This window comes from Vanellus vanellus, assembly GCF_965231255.1.
Source record: "Vanellus vanellus genome assembly, chromosome: 24".
Lineage (NCBI taxonomy): Eukaryota > Metazoa > Chordata > Aves > Charadriiformes > Charadriidae > Vanellus > Vanellus vanellus.
This window is the reverse complement of record NC_138929.1, coordinates 6,079,585-6,101,208: the sequence shown is the minus strand read 5'-3', so window position 1 is coordinate 6,101,208 and position 21,624 is coordinate 6,079,585. Positions and strand designations below refer to the sequence as shown.

At 45.5% G+C, this 21,624-nt stretch overlaps 1 protein-coding gene across 1 annotated transcript in view; it reads right to left on the bottom strand.

Annotated features, from left to right (window-relative positions):
- The window catches only part of NSF (N-ethylmaleimide sensitive factor, vesicle fusing ATPase), a gene marked incomplete at its 3' end in the record, with an annotated part of 91,453 nt that overhangs the window by 16,154 nt on the left and 53,675 nt on the right, over positions 1–21,624 (bottom strand). Inside the window, exons 10-17 of the mRNA XM_082495100.1 lie at positions 20,164–20,329; positions 18,104–18,178; positions 14,761–14,948; positions 9,524–9,619; positions 8,739–8,895; positions 7,442–7,575; positions 6,170–6,236; positions 5,915–5,994 (exon numbers count right to left, since the gene is read on the bottom strand). Of these exons, the coding sequence (XP_082351226.1) occupies positions 5,915–5,994; positions 6,170–6,236; positions 7,442–7,575; positions 8,739–8,895; positions 9,524–9,619; positions 14,761–14,948; positions 18,104–18,178; positions 20,164–20,329 (963 nt within the window). The remainder of the gene's footprint in view (positions 1–5,914; positions 5,995–6,169; positions 6,237–7,441; positions 7,576–8,738; positions 8,896–9,523; positions 9,620–14,760; positions 14,949–18,103; positions 18,179–20,163; positions 20,330–21,624) is intronic.

Genomic DNA, 21,624 nt, shown 5'->3' with positions numbered 1-21,624 from the left:
ACATCTTGGGAAAGGGATTGTGTTAAACAGTTTCCCATGAAATAGGAGCATTTTAGGAGGAAAAAAAAACGCTCATTCTGTTCCCAAGATACAGCTAACAGCATGTGTGGAGTGCCTGGCACAGCAGATAAGATAACACTCAAGGGAATAACCAGTTGCAGCCTAACGGCTTGCAGGACGCTACCTGAGCAACTTCTGCACCGAAGAAGTCCATGCTTGACTGCAATAAAAAACAGAGTCTAGTTCCATCAGAGACTAAAAAGTCTCACCAGGAAAGGACGTAAGCGGCACCAAATGCAATTAGTGAGAAAAGTTTTACCTCCTCTAACTTCAGAGGTCCACCCATGATCTCATGATCTGCAGTTCCTTCGACGTTAATGGAGCCCAGACGAAACATACCTCCTTCCAGAAAAGCTGCCTACACTCTGGACTCATCCAGCAAACTATTTGCTAAACAACCAGTTCAGTCGTAGAAAACCAAACCGCTGACAGCCACATTTAGTCAGCTGGATCCCAAACTTGCTGTAAATCAGGCCAGCGGACAATCACTACACACACAAAAATGACTCTAAATGCCTCATTACCATTTAGAAAAGCCACTGGAATCAGTCATTGTGGCAAGTTCTGTGCAAACAGCAGCTCAGTGCTAAACCTTACTCAAAACGCAAACACCCAAACATTTTTAGAACGGGAAGAGTAAAACAAAAGTCATTTTTCTACCTTAGGAACACAGGGTGCTCCTTAAGACACTCTGCGTTTCAAATACAATTTCAAATACATCACTGAGTTGGAGAAATCAGAGGAAAGCGATGGGGGTAGTCAGAAATACGGAATAACTTCCCTAAATTGGTAAATTGATGGCGGTAGAGAGACAAATATATAAAATCATAGACAGTGTGGAGGAGATGAGGGGAAAAACCGCTGCTTCTCAAAATAAGAACAAAAGAGCAGGACATGAAGTTATCGAGCATCAGTTCTAAGTGGAACAAAAGGATGTTTGTTTTCACTGTACAGGTCAGTTGAACTCAAGCAACCACGGCACTAAGAGGGGCAAAAGCTTAATGAGGTTCAAAAGACACAGGACAAGTTAATAGAGATCAGATCCACTGGCAATTTTTAGGTTTCTCTGTAGGGATCCCCCTGCTCAGGACCCCAAACCACTGACAGCTGAATGGTTGAAACCCCCCCCCCGAACACATGGCTACTCTGAAAAACAGTGATTCAATTTTTTTTTTTTTTTTTTTTAACAGTTCCACTCAAAATATACTGATTTTTCTTCCCCCCCCTGCTTTCTTCAAAAAGAAGCTATGCGCTTCAACTTGCTACCTTTAAACTTGACCCCCATGGAAAAACAGTTACGGTAAAACAAGCCTAATCTCTGCTGTATCAATTACTAAAAGAAAATGAAGTGTCAGGAGTCCCTTGTACTTTTCAAAGTTTCAGGCAACTCGCTCAGCATACAAGTGGAAAACCTACAAGTAAGAAACGTTTTGCCCCAGGCGATACCACAAAAGCACGAAAAGCCGTCGAGCCAAATGGAAAAAGCCGCCCTCGGTCAACTGCTCTGCGGCGACACTGCTGGATTCATTCTTGCTGGTGTGAGCCGTGCCACTGAAGTACCCCCATTTTCTGAAATCGTCACATTTTTGATCCTTCGTTTCTACAGCCGCCATCGCAAAGGCAACCTGCCGTGCGGTCAGGCCATGGAAGATCAGGGTTCAAGCTGAATTTCCAAAAATCAGGTATAACAAGAATAACTACCAAATAAGTAGGAACTTGGCTTTTCAAACAGCTTAAGATCATTTGGTGTCAGGCTCGTTAGCAGGGGCAGTTTTACTCCATCAACAGAGACTAGATACGGGCACCTCACTTCAATCTGGGCTCATCCTGCCCATTTTTAGGTGAAGCGAGTGCCCCAGTTGGGAGCCCAAGATCCCTCTCTACTGACAGAGGGATACCCAGTAGAGGTGCGCGTCTTGCCCCACTGCCTTCTAGAATCGAGGTAACCCCAGATTTCACCTCTCTACAAAGGGGATTTTATCTGAATAGAGCATATAATCATGCAGATAACTACGGGATTCAAAGCTCAAAGGAGGAATTAGTTTTAAAACAACGACCACATTTTCATGCATGATGAGATTGATTCCTCTAACAGAGTGTTCACCTCCTGACGGGCACCGCATTATTGCACTGACTGCTGAAGACAAACTAGAACATAAGAGAATTACAGAGACTCTGCTACGAGCAAATGGAGCCTCAACGCATCAGGGGAGTATGAAATCACCAAATTTCAGGAAATCTAACCAGCCCTATGCAAGGGGAGCTGAGGGGAGCTTGGCGTATGCTATAACCAAGCACTGGTGGACCCCGAGGTGCCTCGGTCAGTCACCCACCAGCTCTTCGCTCAACTTTGGACCCTTGTATACCTTCCTGCGCGTGTTTTGGGGTTGCAACAATTCTTCATGCGTAATGGGAGAAAACACAATTCCCTGGGTTTACAAGTATAAACATAATGACACCGTTGATTGGAGTTGCTTCCAACTCACACCAAGTGACGTGGGATCAGGAATGCATCTGGGATTATACCAAACAAGGAGATTATTCCCCCCTTTTCCCCTCCCGTTAACTTTCATAAACCGGCAAAAGGCTCCAGCGTCCCGGAGCGGAGAGGGGCCAGGGGCCTCCGGGAGCAGCGGAAGGGCATCCACGAGAGTGGTCGAGAGCATCTCGCTAAGCCAGACCTTTCATAACACTGCACAAATTGTACGTCCAGCTTAGCGCGGGGATGCTGCGATGGTCTTTTCCCCTTTGAGCCGATTGTTAGCTTTTCACAGGAACCAGCAGGGAAGCACATGTGAAACCTCTGTGGGGCTGGTGAGTGTCTCCATGCCTTGTGTGACTCTGCATGTAGATGAAGCAGCTTCGGCTTGCGGAGCTGCTGCTGCTTAGTTCTCAGAGAAGTCCTTTTCTCCCGCTTGGCTCCCTGCTGCGACAGTCCTTTTCAGTCTTTCTATCCCCCCCCAGCCTCTTCTCCTGCACAACACAGGGAAACTCCATTGAAATAAAGACCCAAGAGAACATGGTTTATTTTCTTCTCTTCAATCCATTTTAGAAAAGCTTTTTAATTGGTTTAAAAAAAGGTGCTAAACAAAATGTAATGTTTTTCAGTCTTCTTGAGCTAGGAGTAACAGATACCACTATTTAAGCGTTGCTGAGTGGAACAAGCATGAGCTGTGACCGGGAATTTAAAGCAAACTCAGAGATGTTTCTAGTTTCTTTAACGTGTTTACTCCCAAAACTTCTGCAAAGTACAAACAAGCCAGAAAGCCCAGGAAACCAGAAGCTTCGAGGATTTGCCCTTCCCACCCCACGTTAAAATCATACAGCCTCAATAGGAAGAGGGGAGTCTGGGAGGCAGCTTTCATAAACCAATTCAACAGAGACACACACCTCAATGCATAATTAATAAGATTTCATCCCAGAAATGCTCCTCTTACACACGTAGCCTACAGTAACTGTAGGAAGCCGCCTGCACATTAAGTATACTCTCTGCAAGTGATGTGACAACACCGGGTGAATACATAATCTGGGCCACAAAGATGGGAACCGTGGAGCTGCGCCGCCAAAATGCGCTCTCTGCTTCCCACTCCCTCCTCGTGTGCTGCGTCAACCGCTTCGCCAGTCCCTGTTCCTAAACTTTTCAAATCGGCTCTGTATTTCGGGTCCCTCTGACCACTGAATAGGTCAAGAGCGTACCCGACAGCAATGGAGAACAGGTATTGCCTCCCCAGCACTTTGCCAACGATTTCTCTCGGCACAGGGATATGCCTGGCACGTCCCAGGACACTCCGTTTTTCTGAGGAATGAACGTAAACCACAATCCCAATCCCACAGAAATTGGTGTTGGTTTGGCCTCGTGGAACAGGTTAGCATCACCGATGCTACTCCTGGACATTTAAAGCATGTAGCTGCATCTCAAATTACAACAAAAGCCCCGAAACCAGCCATTACTTCCAAATAAATTGCTCCCCAAGGGAACTACTCATCGCAGAGGGAACTTGGAAGGGCATTGATTAACCGGCAGTATTACCTCCCTCGTGGGTTTCTCGCTTGAGCTTAAAAACCCCCAGAGTCTCTGTGCCCAAATTCACTCTTTTTCACAGTTAACACTCACAGCAGAAAAGACCTTTTCCTGGATGACTCTGCCTCTTACGTGCTGTTGGTTTTTTTAATGCAAAAAAAATAAATAAATAAAAATCCCCACGTGCCATGACTATCACAGGGAACTCGGAAGGAACAAGCAGGCCAGGAAGAACCCAATCAGCAGAGCTGCTGAACCAGGTCAGCCCAAAGGCTCCGTATAACCCAGTGTCCTCATTTCCACAGTAGCCAATAGTGGACACAAGAGAGAAAAAAAAATTGGGGGGGGGGGAGGGGGGAAACCCACCACATCATCAATCAAACAGTGACATTTCCTCAGAAAACTCTCTCTCTCTCTTTACCCTCCAACAATTTATGGCTTAAGTCACCATAATATTGGCTGTCAACCCAAAGTCTTCCAGCCTCAAGGGCATTTCAAACATTGCAAAGTACAAATCTCCAGCAACATGCATAAACTTGGAAAATATCTGAGAGCTTCAAGCCCTGCATCCTGCTTTCAGGGAGACGTGGGTGCCAACAAAAGTGCATCTAAGCAGCAAAATGCATTCAGAGGCCGCAACGATAAAACGGACAATGTGGTATTTTAAGTTCTTTCGACAACTGAACCAAATCACCCTCTGTTTTCCCCTGTTAGATTCTGGGAACAATTGTTTCCCAGTACGGTGGAAATACCCAGCAATAGGTCAATGATTACAAGGAGATTACAACAATCGAAAATGGTTGTGCTGTTGCAGCCTTTCTGTTCTAACGCGGGCGATAACACAATCCAAGTTTTATGTTAGAGACTGTACATGGCATAGAAAGGTCCCCAGGATAAATCTTTGTTCTCCCAGGTTGACAGTCACAAGGGGAATTTCAGGGCCTGTGGCACTACAATTTAGTTCAAAGTTCCACATTTGAAAGGTGTTTTCACCGAACTCTCTAATGAAAATAATACTCATGCATAGGTTACTGTTTCCAGGATATTAAAAATGACAAAAAAAATTGAGTTCATCCAGGCTATGCTTCTCTGCTTTTTCCTGACACCAACTTCAAGGTTTTCCTGTTAGTACGTTATTTATTCGTGCAGATATTTTCACACATGCAGCAGAATTCCAGCAAATGACGGGAAAAATGGCAAACAAACAAACAAACAAAAAAAAACAAAACAAAAAAAAAAGAGTCCCTGTCTGTCTCACTCAGTGCAAGCTTCGGAGACGTTATCACTTGTGAAGTTCTTAAACCTCATCAAGCCACAAAGTGCAAATAGACGGGATCAGCATGAGATGTAAGATCTTAAGCTCTCCTCACCCCTTGTAATTAACACCTGATAATTTCAAGTTAAGAGCAAATTAAACCCCTGACATCCACAATCACACGTTACTTAGAAATCGATTTCCACGTAAGGAGGGAGCCCGTGGTTGAGTTGGGGATTGATCCGGCCAAAACAGTTCTTAGTTAATCAGAAAGCAGACAGCTGGCACGTTTAAGTTTACACGGTGAAGGTTAAACTTGTTTCCTTAGTGCATATTTCTAGAGCTAACTGCAGAAGATTCAGCCTTAAGTAATTAGATAATTAAAGCTGAATCCCTCTGTGGTTATCCCAGAAATGTCTAACCGAATGAAGAGCAGCAGGCTGGGATTAACTTGCCTGAATCAGAGACAATAGCACTAATACCACCGGCAGCACAGCAGCTATCAGCGAGGCACAAAGCCCTCCACTGTCAAAATTAGTGTAGGAATGGAGCATCTCACCCCTCGGTTCCTTTCTTACCTGAGGGGGGGCCTTCTTTAGCAGTACAAGGAGGGCTTGCAACACCAGGTTAGAGAACCGTGGTCCAATCGGGACATAATCTGAAACGAGAAATGCAAACACACATTTAAGCCTCTTCACGGTATCAAAACCGGTTCAAGGCGCCCGAAGTAAACGGTTCCAGATCATTTCCAGTTTGCAGTATTTCGATATTGCAAATATTTCAGTATTTCTGTGCAGCAGATAACACAGCTCGCTCTCGTTGTCCTAACTCACCTAGAAGTCTCTCAATGTCATCCACGACAACACAGCTGAGTTGGGACTTGTACGCATCATCAAAGATCTAAAATACAGCAAAATGACTCATCGTTAAACCTCAGCCGCAAAACTACAATAGTCATGATAGGACCTGTTGACATGTTTTTAGCTAAACACAGCAGTATTTAGAAGAAGAAACAGAGAATGAAAACGATAAGCACGGAGAGACTAGACTCTAGATGCATATAGTAAAACACTGCTATCTCAACAAATTCAGAGCTCAGTTTTGCTCATTTACCCCACGCGCTTTGCAAAAAAGCCATCTGCCCTGTGCTGAATTGTAAGCAACGGACATTAAACAGAGCACCATTCCTCTGTGTTTTGGGGCTGGGGCAATACTGATAATGTAACAGTACGCACACAAATCCCCCGCAATTGTAATGCAATGATGAAGCTTTTCTATCCAGGCTGGATATTAGTTACTTTCCTTAACAGCATACTGCAGGGAGAACAGACCTACTCGGGGACGGATCGAGCCTCCGCACCACCCTCTACGGAGCAGCAAAGCAGCATCCTGCGGGGCTTTGGATTTAAACTGTGAGCAGCACTAAGAATGGCAGTGGAACTGCAGCCTGCCTCCGGCATCCAGCACCGCAACTCAAGTCCAAAAGGCTCCTTTTTAAATGAGAAACTGGGCTTCCAGCTACGAGCACGTTGCTTCTCTTAGAAGCGATGCAATCCTGCAACAAACTGATCTCAGAGTAACTTTTCGTTCCCGTGCTTCGTTCAGTATCATCCCGCTAGAAGGATCAGCGCTGCCTTGCTTCACTAAACGAAATCTCCTTCCTTCCCTCCTCCTGGCTACTTGAAACAATTTAAGATGTTCAAGTTGTTTGCATTCCACCTGCTCCCCAAGTTGTTAAAACTCATTTAACTAAACATTACCACCTCAAAACTGTTCCCAACCTCCTCCAGGCAGGACCTATTCTACCCAAGTGTGACCCTAAAGCCCTTCCTGCCTTCGTCTCTGCTCATCCCCGACCAGGTGTTTTGTCCCACTGTCAGTCACGGTTACGTATCAAACCCAACTGCGACAGAGCCTTGAAATTTTCCCTGAGTTACTTCATGTCAGCACCACAAAAACATCCATTCAACTTCATAAATAAACACATGGGAATTTAGGACCTACAGAGAGCAGAAAACACAGTCCCAAGGGTAATTCACTTCCCTGCCCACTAGAGAACGTAGAATTGGATTGCAATCAAGCGAAAGAGAAGGATGCACAAGTACCTTCTTCATAGCCTGGCACTTGGCTGTTTCAGAAAATCCGATCATCTTATCAGGAGAACAGATCTTGATAAAGGGAAAATTGGATTCTTCTGCTATTTTTGCTGCTAATGCAGTTTTCCCACTGTGGGGGGGACCTGAAACAAAGGGCAAGCGTAATGAAAAGACAAGGGAGAGACCAGGTCTGGTAAGGCTCAGCACGGATATTTTAAGTACGTTTATAATCTCATTGAGAGGTATCTGCATTTTGAAATGACCTTTTCTTCTGCTTGCTGAAGGCACGTGCTAACTCCTAGTGCAATCCAGCCCTCCCCGTGAAGGAAATGATGCAACTCCGAGCGCGCGCAGACCGATTTGCCACGAAAGCAACACAAAAGAGGGCGTTACACATTCTGTGGGACCGGGACTGCATCAGAGCCAGCACATGTTTGCATTTTGGAGAACCTTCTTGAACTATGTGTATGTCATTTCTAACTCTGATTTCTGCAGGTGCTGTGGTAAACAAGTCGACAGCATGAATGCCAGGTAAATATCAACAAAAACAATTTGTAATTTGCCTGAATTCACACCAGAGTAATTCAGAGCCCAAAGACACGTCCCCATCTATCCACGCAGGACAAATCAACTTGGAGCGCAAAGAAGGTATTGCATCCAAGCGATACGCCGGCCACAAGCCCACCGCATTACTCAGGGGATCTATTCAAGGTTCATTTCAAAGCTACAAACTGCTAAGCAACAGTGGTAACCCACATTTTTGACATCAGGAAAAGAAAGAGGGAAGAGCTAAATAACAAATTCTACTCCAATATCCGTAACGTAGATACTGCAACTAGTTTCCTAGGCTCTTCCGCGTCACTAACAGCCTAGATGGAGGGCAATCCACCTCCGTCTAACAGCAGATGCCTAAATGCGCCCAGATGAACTGTTGTTTGAGTTCTGCTAATTACACTGATGAGCTCTCCGGTGACTTCAAAGAAAATTTATAGACAACTCACTCAGCTAGAGATGGAGATGTTCGCACTGTAAAACATCCGTGTTTAGGTTATTAACTGGGTACATTCACTTTGCCGTTGTTCCAAGAACAGAACTTATCTCAGGCTGAGAATCCAGTTTTAATATCTAAAGCAATTTCACCCAAGTAAACTGGAAGAGACTGACTCCTTTTTTCCTCCCACGTGTTTCTTTTATGTATCGTTGCAGGATATAACAGACAACCACTTGTGCAACTGATAGGAATAGTTTACAGAAGTCACTTAAGGTTTTTATATATATACATATAATATTTTTTTCTTAAACTTACCTTCTAGAAGAACGCTAACCAAAGGAGTGCGGTCACTGTTCTTAGTTTGTTGAACAAGCAGCTCCCCATCATCCAATACCCTTGTTACTGGATCACCCCACTTAATAATACCATTCATGATGTAGCTTGCATAGTCTTCCTGGTTGGTTCCAAACGCCTGTATTAAGAGAGGGAACGTTTATTTTACCAAGAAATTTTGCATCACATCAGAAAAACACAACAGAGTTAACCATCACCAAAGTGAGCAGGACCAAGCCTGTGGAAGATGCTCAAGTGAGACAGTCAGTACTGGGAGACCCGCTGGTGACACACAACATTTCAGTTCGAAGGACTGAACGCTGTTGGGACCGTGGACATTTAGAAACATCTTTCCATATACTCTCCAAATAAATTCTCATCAGTGCAAGTTGCCAATGGGTTCTGGATCCACACCACTTAAAGACAGTTCTCAAAAACGAGGCTTCAGCGTCTTCCCACATATTAAAGCTGTCACCCATTAACCGAATTAGCCCAAAAGGGAGAGCGTACACAGGACAAAGAGAAGAAATTCCAAGTTGCTCTCTTTATTTGTTCTTTTTTATGATCCTTGCGTCCAACAAACGGTAGAAAGCAGAGCCTTAGCACTGCGGGCAGAAAGCGGCTCCCTACCTTCATTCCCACAACACAGGACACAGCACGCCAGCCCACCGTGCACCGTTGCATGTAAGATCCCAGAAGGAAGCTGTTACTTCATGTAATTAACTGTACCAGGTGACTATTACACGAGTTTGGCAGTGCCTACTTACTGGTTTGATATCATTCTCCAAAGACGCAAAGAAGTCTCCTCTTGTCACACGTAAGCTCTCTGCCTTCTCCATATCCACTTCTACTTTGTTGCTGGCCTAATAAAGGCAATAAAAGACACTGAAGTACAGCAGTGAAGCACATGACCCTTTATCAACCTCCATCCACAGCTCCAACCCTGCAGTTGGTCTGCATTAATAAGAAAAATGCTTCTTAACAAGGCATTTGTTGGACATATGCTCAGTACCACTGGCGCAATTACCATCTCCACAGAGCCACATCCACGCCAGCCCCACAAAGTCATTCAGTAACAGTCGTTCCACTGCACTGGGTGGAGAGCTGACGTGAAAAGCATGGCCATGATGCCATGTTTCAGAGAAGCCATCCCAGCTACGAGCAGGATGGAAGCTCTGCACCATCCCTGTTGCTGCTGCACTACCTTGACCACATAAACCAAGTGTCAGTGAGGCTCAGGCTGGTGACCAGTGCGGGACTGATCTCACCTAAGTTTAAATTTCTAAAAGTTATTGGAGTTATGTAGGTTCCCTTTAGAGTAGGGAATAACTCTTTCCATTTAGAGGCTGTAGAAAAAACTCTTCATTATGCTTTCTGGGTGCTGGATGGGAAGGGGATGGAGCCTCCTTCGTTGTGTGACTTTTTTCAGAAAGACAAATTAAAGTTTGGTTTAACCCACCTCTGAACCTACCCACACCCTCTCTGGCAACTAAACCAAAAAGAAGAATTCACACACCTCTGTTTCAGGAGGTTTATTGTTTTCTATTCAAACCATGCACTTTCCTCTCCATACAATAAAGACTTTAAGGGGGTTGGTAAATATTAGATTTCTTTCTGCTTTGTCTTTATTTGCTTCAGTTCAACCAAAGGTATGAACCCTCCCAAGGTAGCACTATCGGTGTTACTCGGAATAAATAAGCTGCAGTTAGCTCAGCTCACATAGCACTCCTTTCTAAATGAAAAGCAGCATCACCTTTTTCCCTTCCACCATTCCCAAATTGTCCAGCAACATGTAAACGCCAATGACTGGAAGCAAATAGAGACGAGACAGCACTACTGCAATCTTCTCTTGTAAATCATTTCTCAATCACAGCTAGAAGTACCACTAGGAGGTGACCCAAAGCTGCTCACGCTGGAGTCAGAAGTGGTTTTTAATTCTTGCAAACAACTTGAGAGCAGCCTTTAAAGCTGGCGACTTCATTCCAACGTCTGTAGACTGTCAAGCCAGCACTGGATGTGTTACCGACCACTGCTGCAGCTCCACAATATGGAGCGGCTCCATTTACCAGGATTATTTGTAGATGTGGCGGGTGTACTGATTGCCTTGGGCAGCCATCAGGAATTAAATGGATTTGAAGCAACTTTTCCACTCAATGGCATACGAACACTGGCTATTACGTATTAATCCTACGGGTGCAGTCTGCTGAGTTCTCCCGAGTGGAGGTAGAGATACCGGAAAGAGGATTAGTCACGAGAGGGGGCAGAAGTTGATGTGTGAAAAGCAATTCATCTAACTGCTACGTGGTAAGGCAGAAACCTATTTTTAAGTAGCACAGAGATGCGGCGAAATATCTTCATCCTTTTCCACCAAAGCGCAGCCTTGAAAGGCTTTTGATAATTTCCAAACTTCCCAATTATACCATAACAAATTTCTCTGTATTCCAAAACAAGTATAATTCTCACTGAAAGTTACCCGAGTCTTACAGTACCACCTAAGAGTATCATGGCCCCACGTGACCTGATAGCTCAGGAGGTAAAAATTTGGGATTTCAAGGAGTTTCTTGGAAGGCATAGCAACCACTGTCACCTTTGCCTAAGACCAAGGTGATGGATGAGTCAAATAACTTTGACCCTCAAAGATGTGTCTCAGAGCCATCCTCTTCTGTCTGACTAGGATGATCTACAAGAACAAGGAGCACGGGAAGGAAAAAGTAACAAAATAATCACGTTATGCTTGTCTTCGAGAGTGGTAAATGCAGCCTCTAAACAGCAACCTCAGGAACCCAGACTGGCCAATAACCCCATGCCAAACAATCAACTATAACCTGACGATAGCTGAAATGAGAGAGTCCCTTCTCACCCGCCAAGCAGAAATACGGGATGCCAAATGTACCACAGCAGTGGATCTAGTACAGGTCAGTCACTCTTCTTCTCGGCTGAGGGAAATGAAGGTTCTTAAAACACTGTTAACATATTCCTGAAGTTCATAGAATGATTTGAGTTGGAAGGGACCTTAAAGCTCATCCAGTCCCACCACCTGCCCTGGGCAGGAACACCTCCCACCAGCCCACGTTGCTCCAAGCCCCGTCCAACCTGGCCTTGAACACCTCCAGGGATGAGGCAGCCACAGCTACTCAGGGTAACCTGCGCCAGGGGCTCACCACCCCCTCAGGAAAGAATTTCTTCCTAATATCTCATCTCAGTCTCCCCTCTTTCAGTTTAAAACTGTTCCCCCTCATCCCATGGCTCCCCCCCCCGATCAAGAGTCCCTCCCCAGCTCTCCTGGAGCCCCTTTAGGCACTGGAAGGGGCTCTAAGGTCTCCCCGGAGCCTTCTCTTCTCCAGGCTGAACCCCCCCACCTCTCCCAGCCTGTCCTCCCAGCAGAGGGGCTCCAGCCCCCTGATCATCTCTGTGGCCTCCTCTGGCCCCGCTCCAACAGCTCCGTGTCCTTCTGCTGTTGGGACCCCCCGAGCTGGAGGCAGCACTGCAGGGGGGTCTCCCCAGAGTGGAGCAGAGGGGCACAATCCCCCCCCTCGCCCTGCTGGCCACACTGCTGGGGATGCAGCCCGGGGTGCCGGTGGCCTTCTGGGCTGCCAGCACACATTGCCGGCTCATGGTGAGCTTCTCATCCACCAGCGCCAAGTCCTCCTCAGGGCTGCTCTCCAGCCATTCTCCACCCGGCCTGGATCTGTGCTTGTTTGTACACTTAAAAACAGGGGGGTTTCTTTTCTAGCCTTTAATGAGTTATACATTTTAATTTTTAACACACACACACACTTTGAGAGGTTATTAGAAGAGTTTAAATGATTCAGAGGAATAATGCCACTTGATTTTCAATTTGTGCTTTTGCTTCTCGTAGGTGCTTCTGAAAACTAGGTCAGGCCTATAATTTATATTTTAAATTTTGCAGTACTTGTAGGAGAGAATAAAATACCTTAGTGCATCATTTGGCTGAAGACACCTTCAGAATAAACAGTAAGATTATCCAAAAATACCATGTGAAAGTGTTTGAGAAGAATAACAAAGCGTGGCCGCTTCACATTTGGAATATACATACGTACGTTATTAAGATGTCAATCACGTACCAACCTAAGGGAGGGAACTGCTCTTTTACATGTAAGCATTGCCATCTTCTCTTCTCCTGCTGTGACATTTTGGCACAACAGGGAATATATCAAAACAATAATGGTCCCCAAACTCACCCAAACTTCAAGCACTGAAAAAACATCAACTCTGAGCAAAATTAATTATTTAAGGAAAATGTTTTGCTTGCGAAGGGATGAAAATACCTCCGGAGATGCTGATTTTTTTTTTTTTTTTTGAGACAGAACACAAGAAAATTAGAAACTGTTGATGTCTGGGTTTCTTTGCTATGGGAAACAATTAGTAACTTTTCAATTATTATGGCTATAAAATAAAAATGAGCAGAAAGAGCCATTTTTCCTTTAGAAGGAGTGTTCCCAAGAGATACAAACGTCTACACAACCAAATGACTTATGATTAAATGAAAACACGATTTGCTTTCTTCATATTCAAGGCTGAACAGACTTTTTACTTAAAAATACAGCAGTGCTGTGGAACTGATGTCAAAGGCTTTTCTCTGCAGTAATTCACACCAACTCTTGGCCACCAGAGCAAAGGCGCTGCGTCTTTCAGCCTCCTTCTTCACAAACTAATCATCTCATATTTCAACACCATCGAATACTGTTTTGCATCTGGATTAATATAACCTGACATTTCACAGTCCTTAACTCCTTTAAAGACACACTGACCTCCCACAATCAGCAAACATTGGGAAAGCAAAGCAATTATCCTCTAGAACGGAGGGAGCCGAGAACATTACAAGTCTCTATGCACAGAGACGATCATCAAGTGAGTTCTTATTTGAAATAGAAGACATTTTATGAGCTCCTTCTGAATTCAACCAAGATTTTAGCATCAGCCACATCTTGAAGCAAAAGGTTCCTTCCACTGTTTAAACACTTCTTCTCACAATGCACATCTCCTTTTCTTTGCTTTGAGCTTGGCCCCGCTGGTACCATTCTTGTCTTAGGAAAGAGTAACCAGTCATTCCTCACTCACTGATTCCAGTCCACTTGTGATCTCATGTACTTCTCATGACCCTTCACCATGTTTTTTTTAGGCTGAGAACTCCCAGTCTAACCGTTCTTCCAATGAACACCCTCCTACACCTCTGACCATCCCTGCTGACTTTCCATACCCTAGTTCTACCACAACCTTCTCAAGGTGGGTGTCCCAGGACTGCAGAGATTCAAATATACCAGGGATTTTACCCATGACATAATCACAGCCTCGCTTTTGCTCTGTATACCTCTCCTAATAGATTCTAGTGTCGCATTTCCTTTTTTCACTGATAAGGACTGAGCTGATATTTCAAGATCATTATAACTCCAAGAACTTGACCCCAAGCAATGGTCAGGTCAGTCCCTATCACTGCCTACACCTTTTTGAAGTCACGCTCCCCAGTATACGCTTAAATTCACTGACTACATCTTGTGCATTCACATTATTTCAAATGCCTTCTGCAGTTTTCCAAAATGCCTTCACCTTTATGACCACAAAAGAGCTATGAACTTGTAAACTTGTTCTTCCCCCTCTTTACAGATCATTCAGGAATACATTGAGCTGCACGGGCTCCAGCCGAGATCCCTCCCATACGACTGGCTGGTCTCATTTCCACCTCTTGTCTCCTGGGTCCAATCCATAAAATGAGTTCAAGACTTTCCTTTCATTTTTGGTCAAAATACATTGACAAACAATCACCTTCCATTCCCACTGAGCTATGCAAGAGAGACCTGGAGGTCAGGAGATGAAAGAGGTCATTCCAAACCATGTAAAAGCAGTGACAAGGTGGTGTCCATATGAATTTCATCTCCTAAGGTATGCTGAGATGCCACTACCCATTTGGAAGTAAACATTCGAGACAAGACTTCAAAGAACTATTTTCCCTTGTTTTGCCCCAGCGAGAGACGACAGGACTGACCTTAATGTGTCTGTTCATAGCAGTAGATTGAGCAGCTCGAACTAAACCTTCTAATTCAGCACCACTGAAGTTCTTGGTCTCAACTGCCAGTTCTGCAATGTCCACGTCTTCAGCCAGCAGCTGGTGTTCCCGCATCCGTACTGTGTGGATATGCAGAATCTGAAATCGACCCTTCTCGTCTGGCAAGCCTGAGATTTTTAAAAAGAACACATGTCATTCCGTGCCTCGGCACGGCAACTGCAGCAAAGCCTCTCCCTCTCCTCCATGGTCCCACCTCCGAAGGCTCTTTCTCACCATGAGCAATTCATTCTTACAAGTAGAATATTTGACAATTTGAATATTTTTCAATGAAAAATTTGAATATTTTTCATTTCAGCACGTTCAATTACACTAATTGATGAGCATCACCAATCATCGTTAGCATCTCCAAAATAGAGAGAAAAGTGTAATGTTTAGTTTCTTTCCTCAGGGATCCTCCAAGTTGGGTGCTCTCAGGCTCTCATACCAGGAATTCACCTTACACAATCTGGTCAGTCCCTCAGCATCCCTAAACCCACTTCCCACCTTGCAATGACCATGGAATCATAAAATATTACCACAGAATCATAAAATCGTAGGATAGTTTGGGTTGGAAGGGAATTTTAAAGATCTAGCCTACCTTCTGCTGCCATCAGCAGGGACACCTCCCACCAGCCCAGGTTGCTCCAAGCCCCGTCCAACCTGGCCTTGAACACCTCCAGGAATGGGGCAACCACAGCTTCTTGGGGCAACCTGTGCCAGGGGCTCACTGCCCCCACAGGGAAACATTTCTTCCTTATATTCAATCTAAACTTGCCCTCTTTCAGTGTAAAACCGTTGCCCCTTGTCCTGTTACTACAGGCACTGCTAAAGTCCCTCCCCATCTTTCTTATAAGCCCCCATTAAGCACTGAACAGTGGCAATAAGGTCTCCCCGGAGCCTTCTCTTCTCCAGCCTGAACCCCCCCACCTCTCCCAGCCTGTCCTCCCAGCAGAAGGGCTCCAGCCCTCGCAGCATCTCCGGGGCCTCCTCTGGCCCCGCTCCAACAGCTCCGTGTCTTTCCTATGTTGGGGGCTCCAGAGCTGGATGCAGTACTCCAGGTGGGGCCTCACCAGAGCAGAGCAGGGGGGCAGAATCCCCTCCCTCGCCCTGCCGGCCACACTTCTGATGCAGCCCAGGGTATGGTTGTTCTTCTGGGCTGCGATCACACATTGCCGGCTCATGTTGAGCTTCTCATCCACCAACACCCCCAAGTCCTTCCCCTCAGGGCTGCTCTCCAGCCATTCTCCGCCCAGCCTGGATTTGTGCATGGGATTGCCCCAACCCACATGCAGGACCTCACACTTGGCATGGTTGAACTTCTTTACCCGATTTTCCTTTTTTGCGTATTACACCAAGAACAGGCATCCCTCTCTTGCAATATTTTTTTCCTGCATCTGACAAATGTCTCCATCTCTTACGTCCCCGGCATATTTGAAACCATCCACACTGTCTGTGCTCCACAGCTGGTGCTCCAGTTGAATCTCTCATCCTCCCATCTTGCCTGAGCTACACGCACAGCAACACCTGATATAAACCCGCTCCTACAGTACTCAAGGACAGCATCAACTCTGGAGCAGGAGCTCACTGCACGGGTTACCTCTGCGGCTGCCTCAGCTTCACTTCCTCATTCCTTCTTTTGCCTAAAATCTTCCCTTTTCAGCTATCACAAAAACTCTTGCCTGTTTCTGGCTCTTTCAAAGAGTGACGTTACCCTTTAACGATAAGAGAAAAAACTCCCCGTGAGCTCTTACAATTACATCGATAGATCAGATTTCAAGAGTTTCCCCACAGTTCAGACCAGCGCACACAATTACACTCTTGGCTGCCACTCGAGTACCATAACGTATGGTTTTTCGGCTCATTTTCTGCAACTGAAAGGAAATAGACCTTATCAATGCTCATGGCTTTGCCCGTTCCTTTTTTGTGACTCACTACAGTTTGAGAATTTTTACCTTTACAATTTCGGGTGTGACCAGCTCAGAGCACAGAAAATCTTTTGTGATATCTGTATGTTTGTGGCAGGTTAGGGGAAAATGTTTTGCGAGCTTTTCCAAACTACAGATCTGAAACTGCATTTCCAATCTTTAAATTAAACATGGATCTCAACCACTTTGAGTTTCTCACTGCGAGACAGGAATATTAAGCTTTTAATTAGTCCCAGGCTATTCTCTGAGCATTCCAACTTCGTTCTGTGAATTGTTAACCTCAGAACTGAGCACCACAGGCTGGTCACCCTTTAGACTCCACCACGATCTTTACTGATACAACTTCTGATCTCAAATGCAAAGTCAGAGATTTGTGTTCACCAATCTAAGATGATCTGGGCTTCATTTCTTAATAAACCCTATATTATCAGACATTCCATTATTTAAACTGCACTGGTGTCAGGAAGATGTGTCCAATTACAAAAGTCTCTTTTAAGTTACTGAGAGCGTTCTTTTCCAGCTCACTACAATAAATAGCCAGCAGAGCTCACCAGCCCTCGTTTAGTCCTGTTGACAGAAGCAATCCGGACCTGCCAATTTCCGAAGCCAGTAGCCAATGCTCTTTAACATTTGCAGCTCCTGCACTGAAAGTCACCGTTATCGCTTCATGCCAATAAAATGATCTGCACTTCCTCCAAGTCCCGAATTGCACACACATTGTACTTGCCTGCTCTACAAGTTCACCAGCTCCGCAATTTCCACCTCGGAACCTGGCTCCTTTCGTTCATGCAGGATACTCGGGGTCCTGCCTCCCCAGACCTGTCCATTCTGCTGGACAGACACTGGTATCCGGTCAACAGCTTGTCAGTAGCTAAGTCTAAAATGGTATTTTAATTGGCTGATTAAATTTACAGGAGATATTATAGAGGGAGCTGCAGAGGATGTAGGGGGGGGGGCGGTCTCTTCTCCCAAGGAACAGGTGATAGGACAAGAGGAAATGGCCTCACATTGCGCCAGGGGACGTTTCGGCTGGGTATTAGGAAAAATTCCTTCACCAAAAGGGCTGTCAAGCATTGGCACAGGCTGCCCAGGGTAGCGGTGGAGTCGCCATCCCTGGAGGTATTTAACGGAGGGGCAGAAGTGGTGCTGAGGGACATGGGTTAGTGGTGGTTTGGGCAGCGTTGGGCTGTGGTTGGACTCGATGATCTTAAAGGTCTCTTCCAACCCAGACGATTCGATGATTCTATGAAGTTTAGTACCTATGCCATCCTGATTAATTGTTCCCATTATGAAACATATTTGCTTTACTATTGTAAGTGCACATGAGCTTACGTATTGCGATACACTAGCTTGCTTACCAATCTCCATTTTCACCTCCAGCCTCCCCGGTCTCAGCAGAGCCTCATCAATCAGGTCAGGTCTGTTGGTCATTCCTAAATTCAAAGTTAAAAATAAAATAAGCATTATGCAAGCTTACTAAGTGGGTCTCCACCTCCTGAACACCATCCATAGAGCAAAGAATATACCTCAGTGGGTCTCAAGAAAACAGACAAAAGATACCCATCTCCAGAAATGTTGGAAGAATTATGCCCTGATGTTGAGTCGGGGTAATAGGGATCAAACCTGTGTCTGTGACCGTATCTGCAGGGCTCCTGGCATCTGAACAACAAGACAACACAGCTAGAGAAGCCTCACTCCTTCCTATGCCGATACATCGGGGCATATCACAGTATCACAGTATGCTAGGGATTGGAAGGGACCTCAAAAGATCATCTAGTCCAATCCCCCTGTCGGAGCAGGAACACCTAGATGAGGTTGCACAGGAAGGCGTCCAGGCGAGTTTTGAATGTCTCCAGAGAAGGAGACTCCACAACCTCCCTGGGCAGCCTGTTCCAGTGCTCTGTCACCCTCACTGAGAAGAAGTTTCTTCTCAAATTTAAGTGGAACCTCTTGTGTTCCAGCTTGAATCCATTACCCCTTGTCCTATCATTGGTTGCTTCTGAGAAGAGTCTGGCTCCATCCTCATGACATTCCCCCTTTATATATTTATAAACGCTAATAAGATCACCCCTCAGTCTCCTCTTCTCCAAACTAAAGAGACCCAGCTCCCTCAGTCTTTCCTCATAAGGGAGATGCTCCACTCCCTTAATCATCTTAGTCGCCCTACGCTGGACTCTCTCCAGCAGCTCTCTGTCCTTCTTGAACTGAGGGGCCCAGAACTGGACACAATATTCCAGATGCGGTCTCACCAGGGCAGAGTAGAGGGGAAGGAGGACCTCTCTCGATCTACTAACCACCCCCCTTCTAATACAGCCCAGGATGCCATTGGCCTTCTTGGCCACAAGGGCACAGTGCTGGCTCATGGTCATCCTGCTGTCCACCAGGACCCCCAGGTCCCTTTCCTCTACACTACTCTCTAACAGGTAGCTCCCCATCCTATACTGGAACCTGGGGTTGTTTCTGCCCAGATGTAGGACCCTACACTTTCGCTTGTTGTATTTCATTAAGTTATTCCCTGCCCAAATCTCCAGCCTGTCCAAGTCTCTCTGGATGGCAGCACAGCCCTCTGGCGTGTCAGCCACTCCTCCTAGCTTAGTGTCATCAGCAAACTTGCTGATAGTACACTCAATTCCCTCATCTAAATCACTGATGAATATATTGAATAATATGGGCCCCAGTACCGACCCTTGAGGCACTCCACTGGTTACCGGCCTCCAACTGGACTCTGACCCATTGACTACGACTCTCTGGCTTCTCTCCTTCAGCCAGTTCGCAGTCCACCTAATTATCCGGTCATCCAGTCCACATTTCCTCAGTTTAGCCATGAGGATGCTGTGGGAGACCGTGTCAAATGCTTTACTGAAGTCAGGGTAGACCACATCCACCGCTCTGCCATCATCCATCCACCTCGTTATTTCCTCATAAAAGGCTATGAGGTTGGTCAAGCATGACTTCCCCTTGGAAAAGCCATGCTGACTGCCCTTAATAACCCTCTTATCCTTGATATGCCTTGAGAGGGCACCAAGGATAAGCTGTTCCATCAGTTTCCCAGGGATGGAGGTGAGGCTGACCGGTCTATAGTTACCCGGGTCCTCCTTCTTGCCCTTTTTGAAGACTGGAGTGACATTTGCTTTCCTCCAGTCCTCAGGCACCTCGCCCGTTTCCCAAGACTTGGTAAAGATGGTAGAGAGTGGTCCAGCTTGTTAACACAAGCTAAAGGAGGAGATTGTTGAAGGCAGCAATATCAGCTTATTGCAGCACCACCTCCCTTCAAATCTGCTACTGAAGCTTGGCAAACAGCATCGCGTTAGTCCAAACAGACCCACACCAGGAATGACAATGTAGCTGACCTGCGGTGAGCAAAATATCAACAGTTTTCAACCAGACCCCGTAACAGAGAAAGTAAGCACGGTCATACCAATCACCAGGATGTTATTGAGCTGCTCAACTCCATCAATTTTAGACAGCAACTGGTTTACAACGGTATCGTGGACTCCAGTACTACCCGCCATACTTCCTCTCTGCTTGCAGATTGCATCAATCTCATCAAAAATGATGATATGCACACCGCTGTTTGCTCCAAGCTATTGGAGAGAAAAACACGTCAGGAATGCCACATGTCATCACTGAAAGCAATCCAAACAAAACAGTAACTTCTTAACAAGCTCAGCCACAGGGATACGGAACATCGATACCTCCAAGCATTTTTCGTATCGCATGTTACGTATATTATCAGACCCCTTTCCAGAATAACACCTTGCCATGCTCCCAAAGGGGGAAGTTGGTGGGCTTTGCCCAAACACAGGACTTCAGAGCTGACAGCAGTAAGAGCCGCAGTGTCTCAGGGACAGTGCCTTGAGTGAACAAGGAAAGCACAAGCCCAAAGCGGGAACACGAAGCTCAGACAAAGGGTCGCAGTACTCGGGATGTGGGGAAAGCCCTCTGCAAGGGAGACGGAGAACAAAGGACATCTGTGGGGGGAGGGACCCGGTGTGGGAAATACCCCAGGTTGTACTAAAGTTAGCAAACATCCAGCTTGCCAGAGTAGCTTTGTTCTTCATATTTTTTTAAAGGAGCCCATTCGTTCAGTGCCAATCGGGAACAGAACTGCTTATTTCCAGGTTCACTCAAAGGTGAAGCAGTTGCAGCTGGTAAGAGAACAGGATACTTTTTGTGACCGTATTATGAAGCTTTTTCCCTTCAAATTCCACCTCTAAAACATCTTTTGTGGCCAGCGGAGCCCACGTTAGAACTGGGTAAATGCGCTGTCACTGGCAATCTGCCCCAGACACAAGTCATTACAATACCAACCTTTTCGAGACCTTTTTAATCTCACAACTTGTCATCAGGACCATCCCCTCCAGCCAATATCAAGTCTATTTTAACAGGTGTGTTATTGCAAAGGAAAAGAAGCTCACGGCTTTCAGTTATATTACAACAACCGGAGAGAAGGAGATTGTTTACGTCTGTATGGGTTACCGTGCAAAGCTGACTTATTGATCAATAAATCTTTTCAGAAGGAAATTAAACAATTTCAAGTCACCAGCAAAATCTGCAGTCTTGTTAGGCATAAATAAAATTAAGGGATACAGTGTCCTTTGCTAATGTCTTCTGAAAAGATTTCCCTATATTTAACTGGGACTTGCCTGGAATTGTGTTTTCTTTACCAGAAATCTTACCAAGATTAAGTGATCCACAGCAGAGAAAAATTACCATAGCACACATGAAATCAGCATTTACACCTTCAAACGAAAGATTGGGCTTTTGATAGCCAGCTAAAGTAATGGATAAAAAAAGGCAAGTTTGGAAAAAACAGAATCTTTATCTCCACTTCCAGTTTCAAAGATCTATGCTCTCTAGTTTCGAGACACTATTTTCA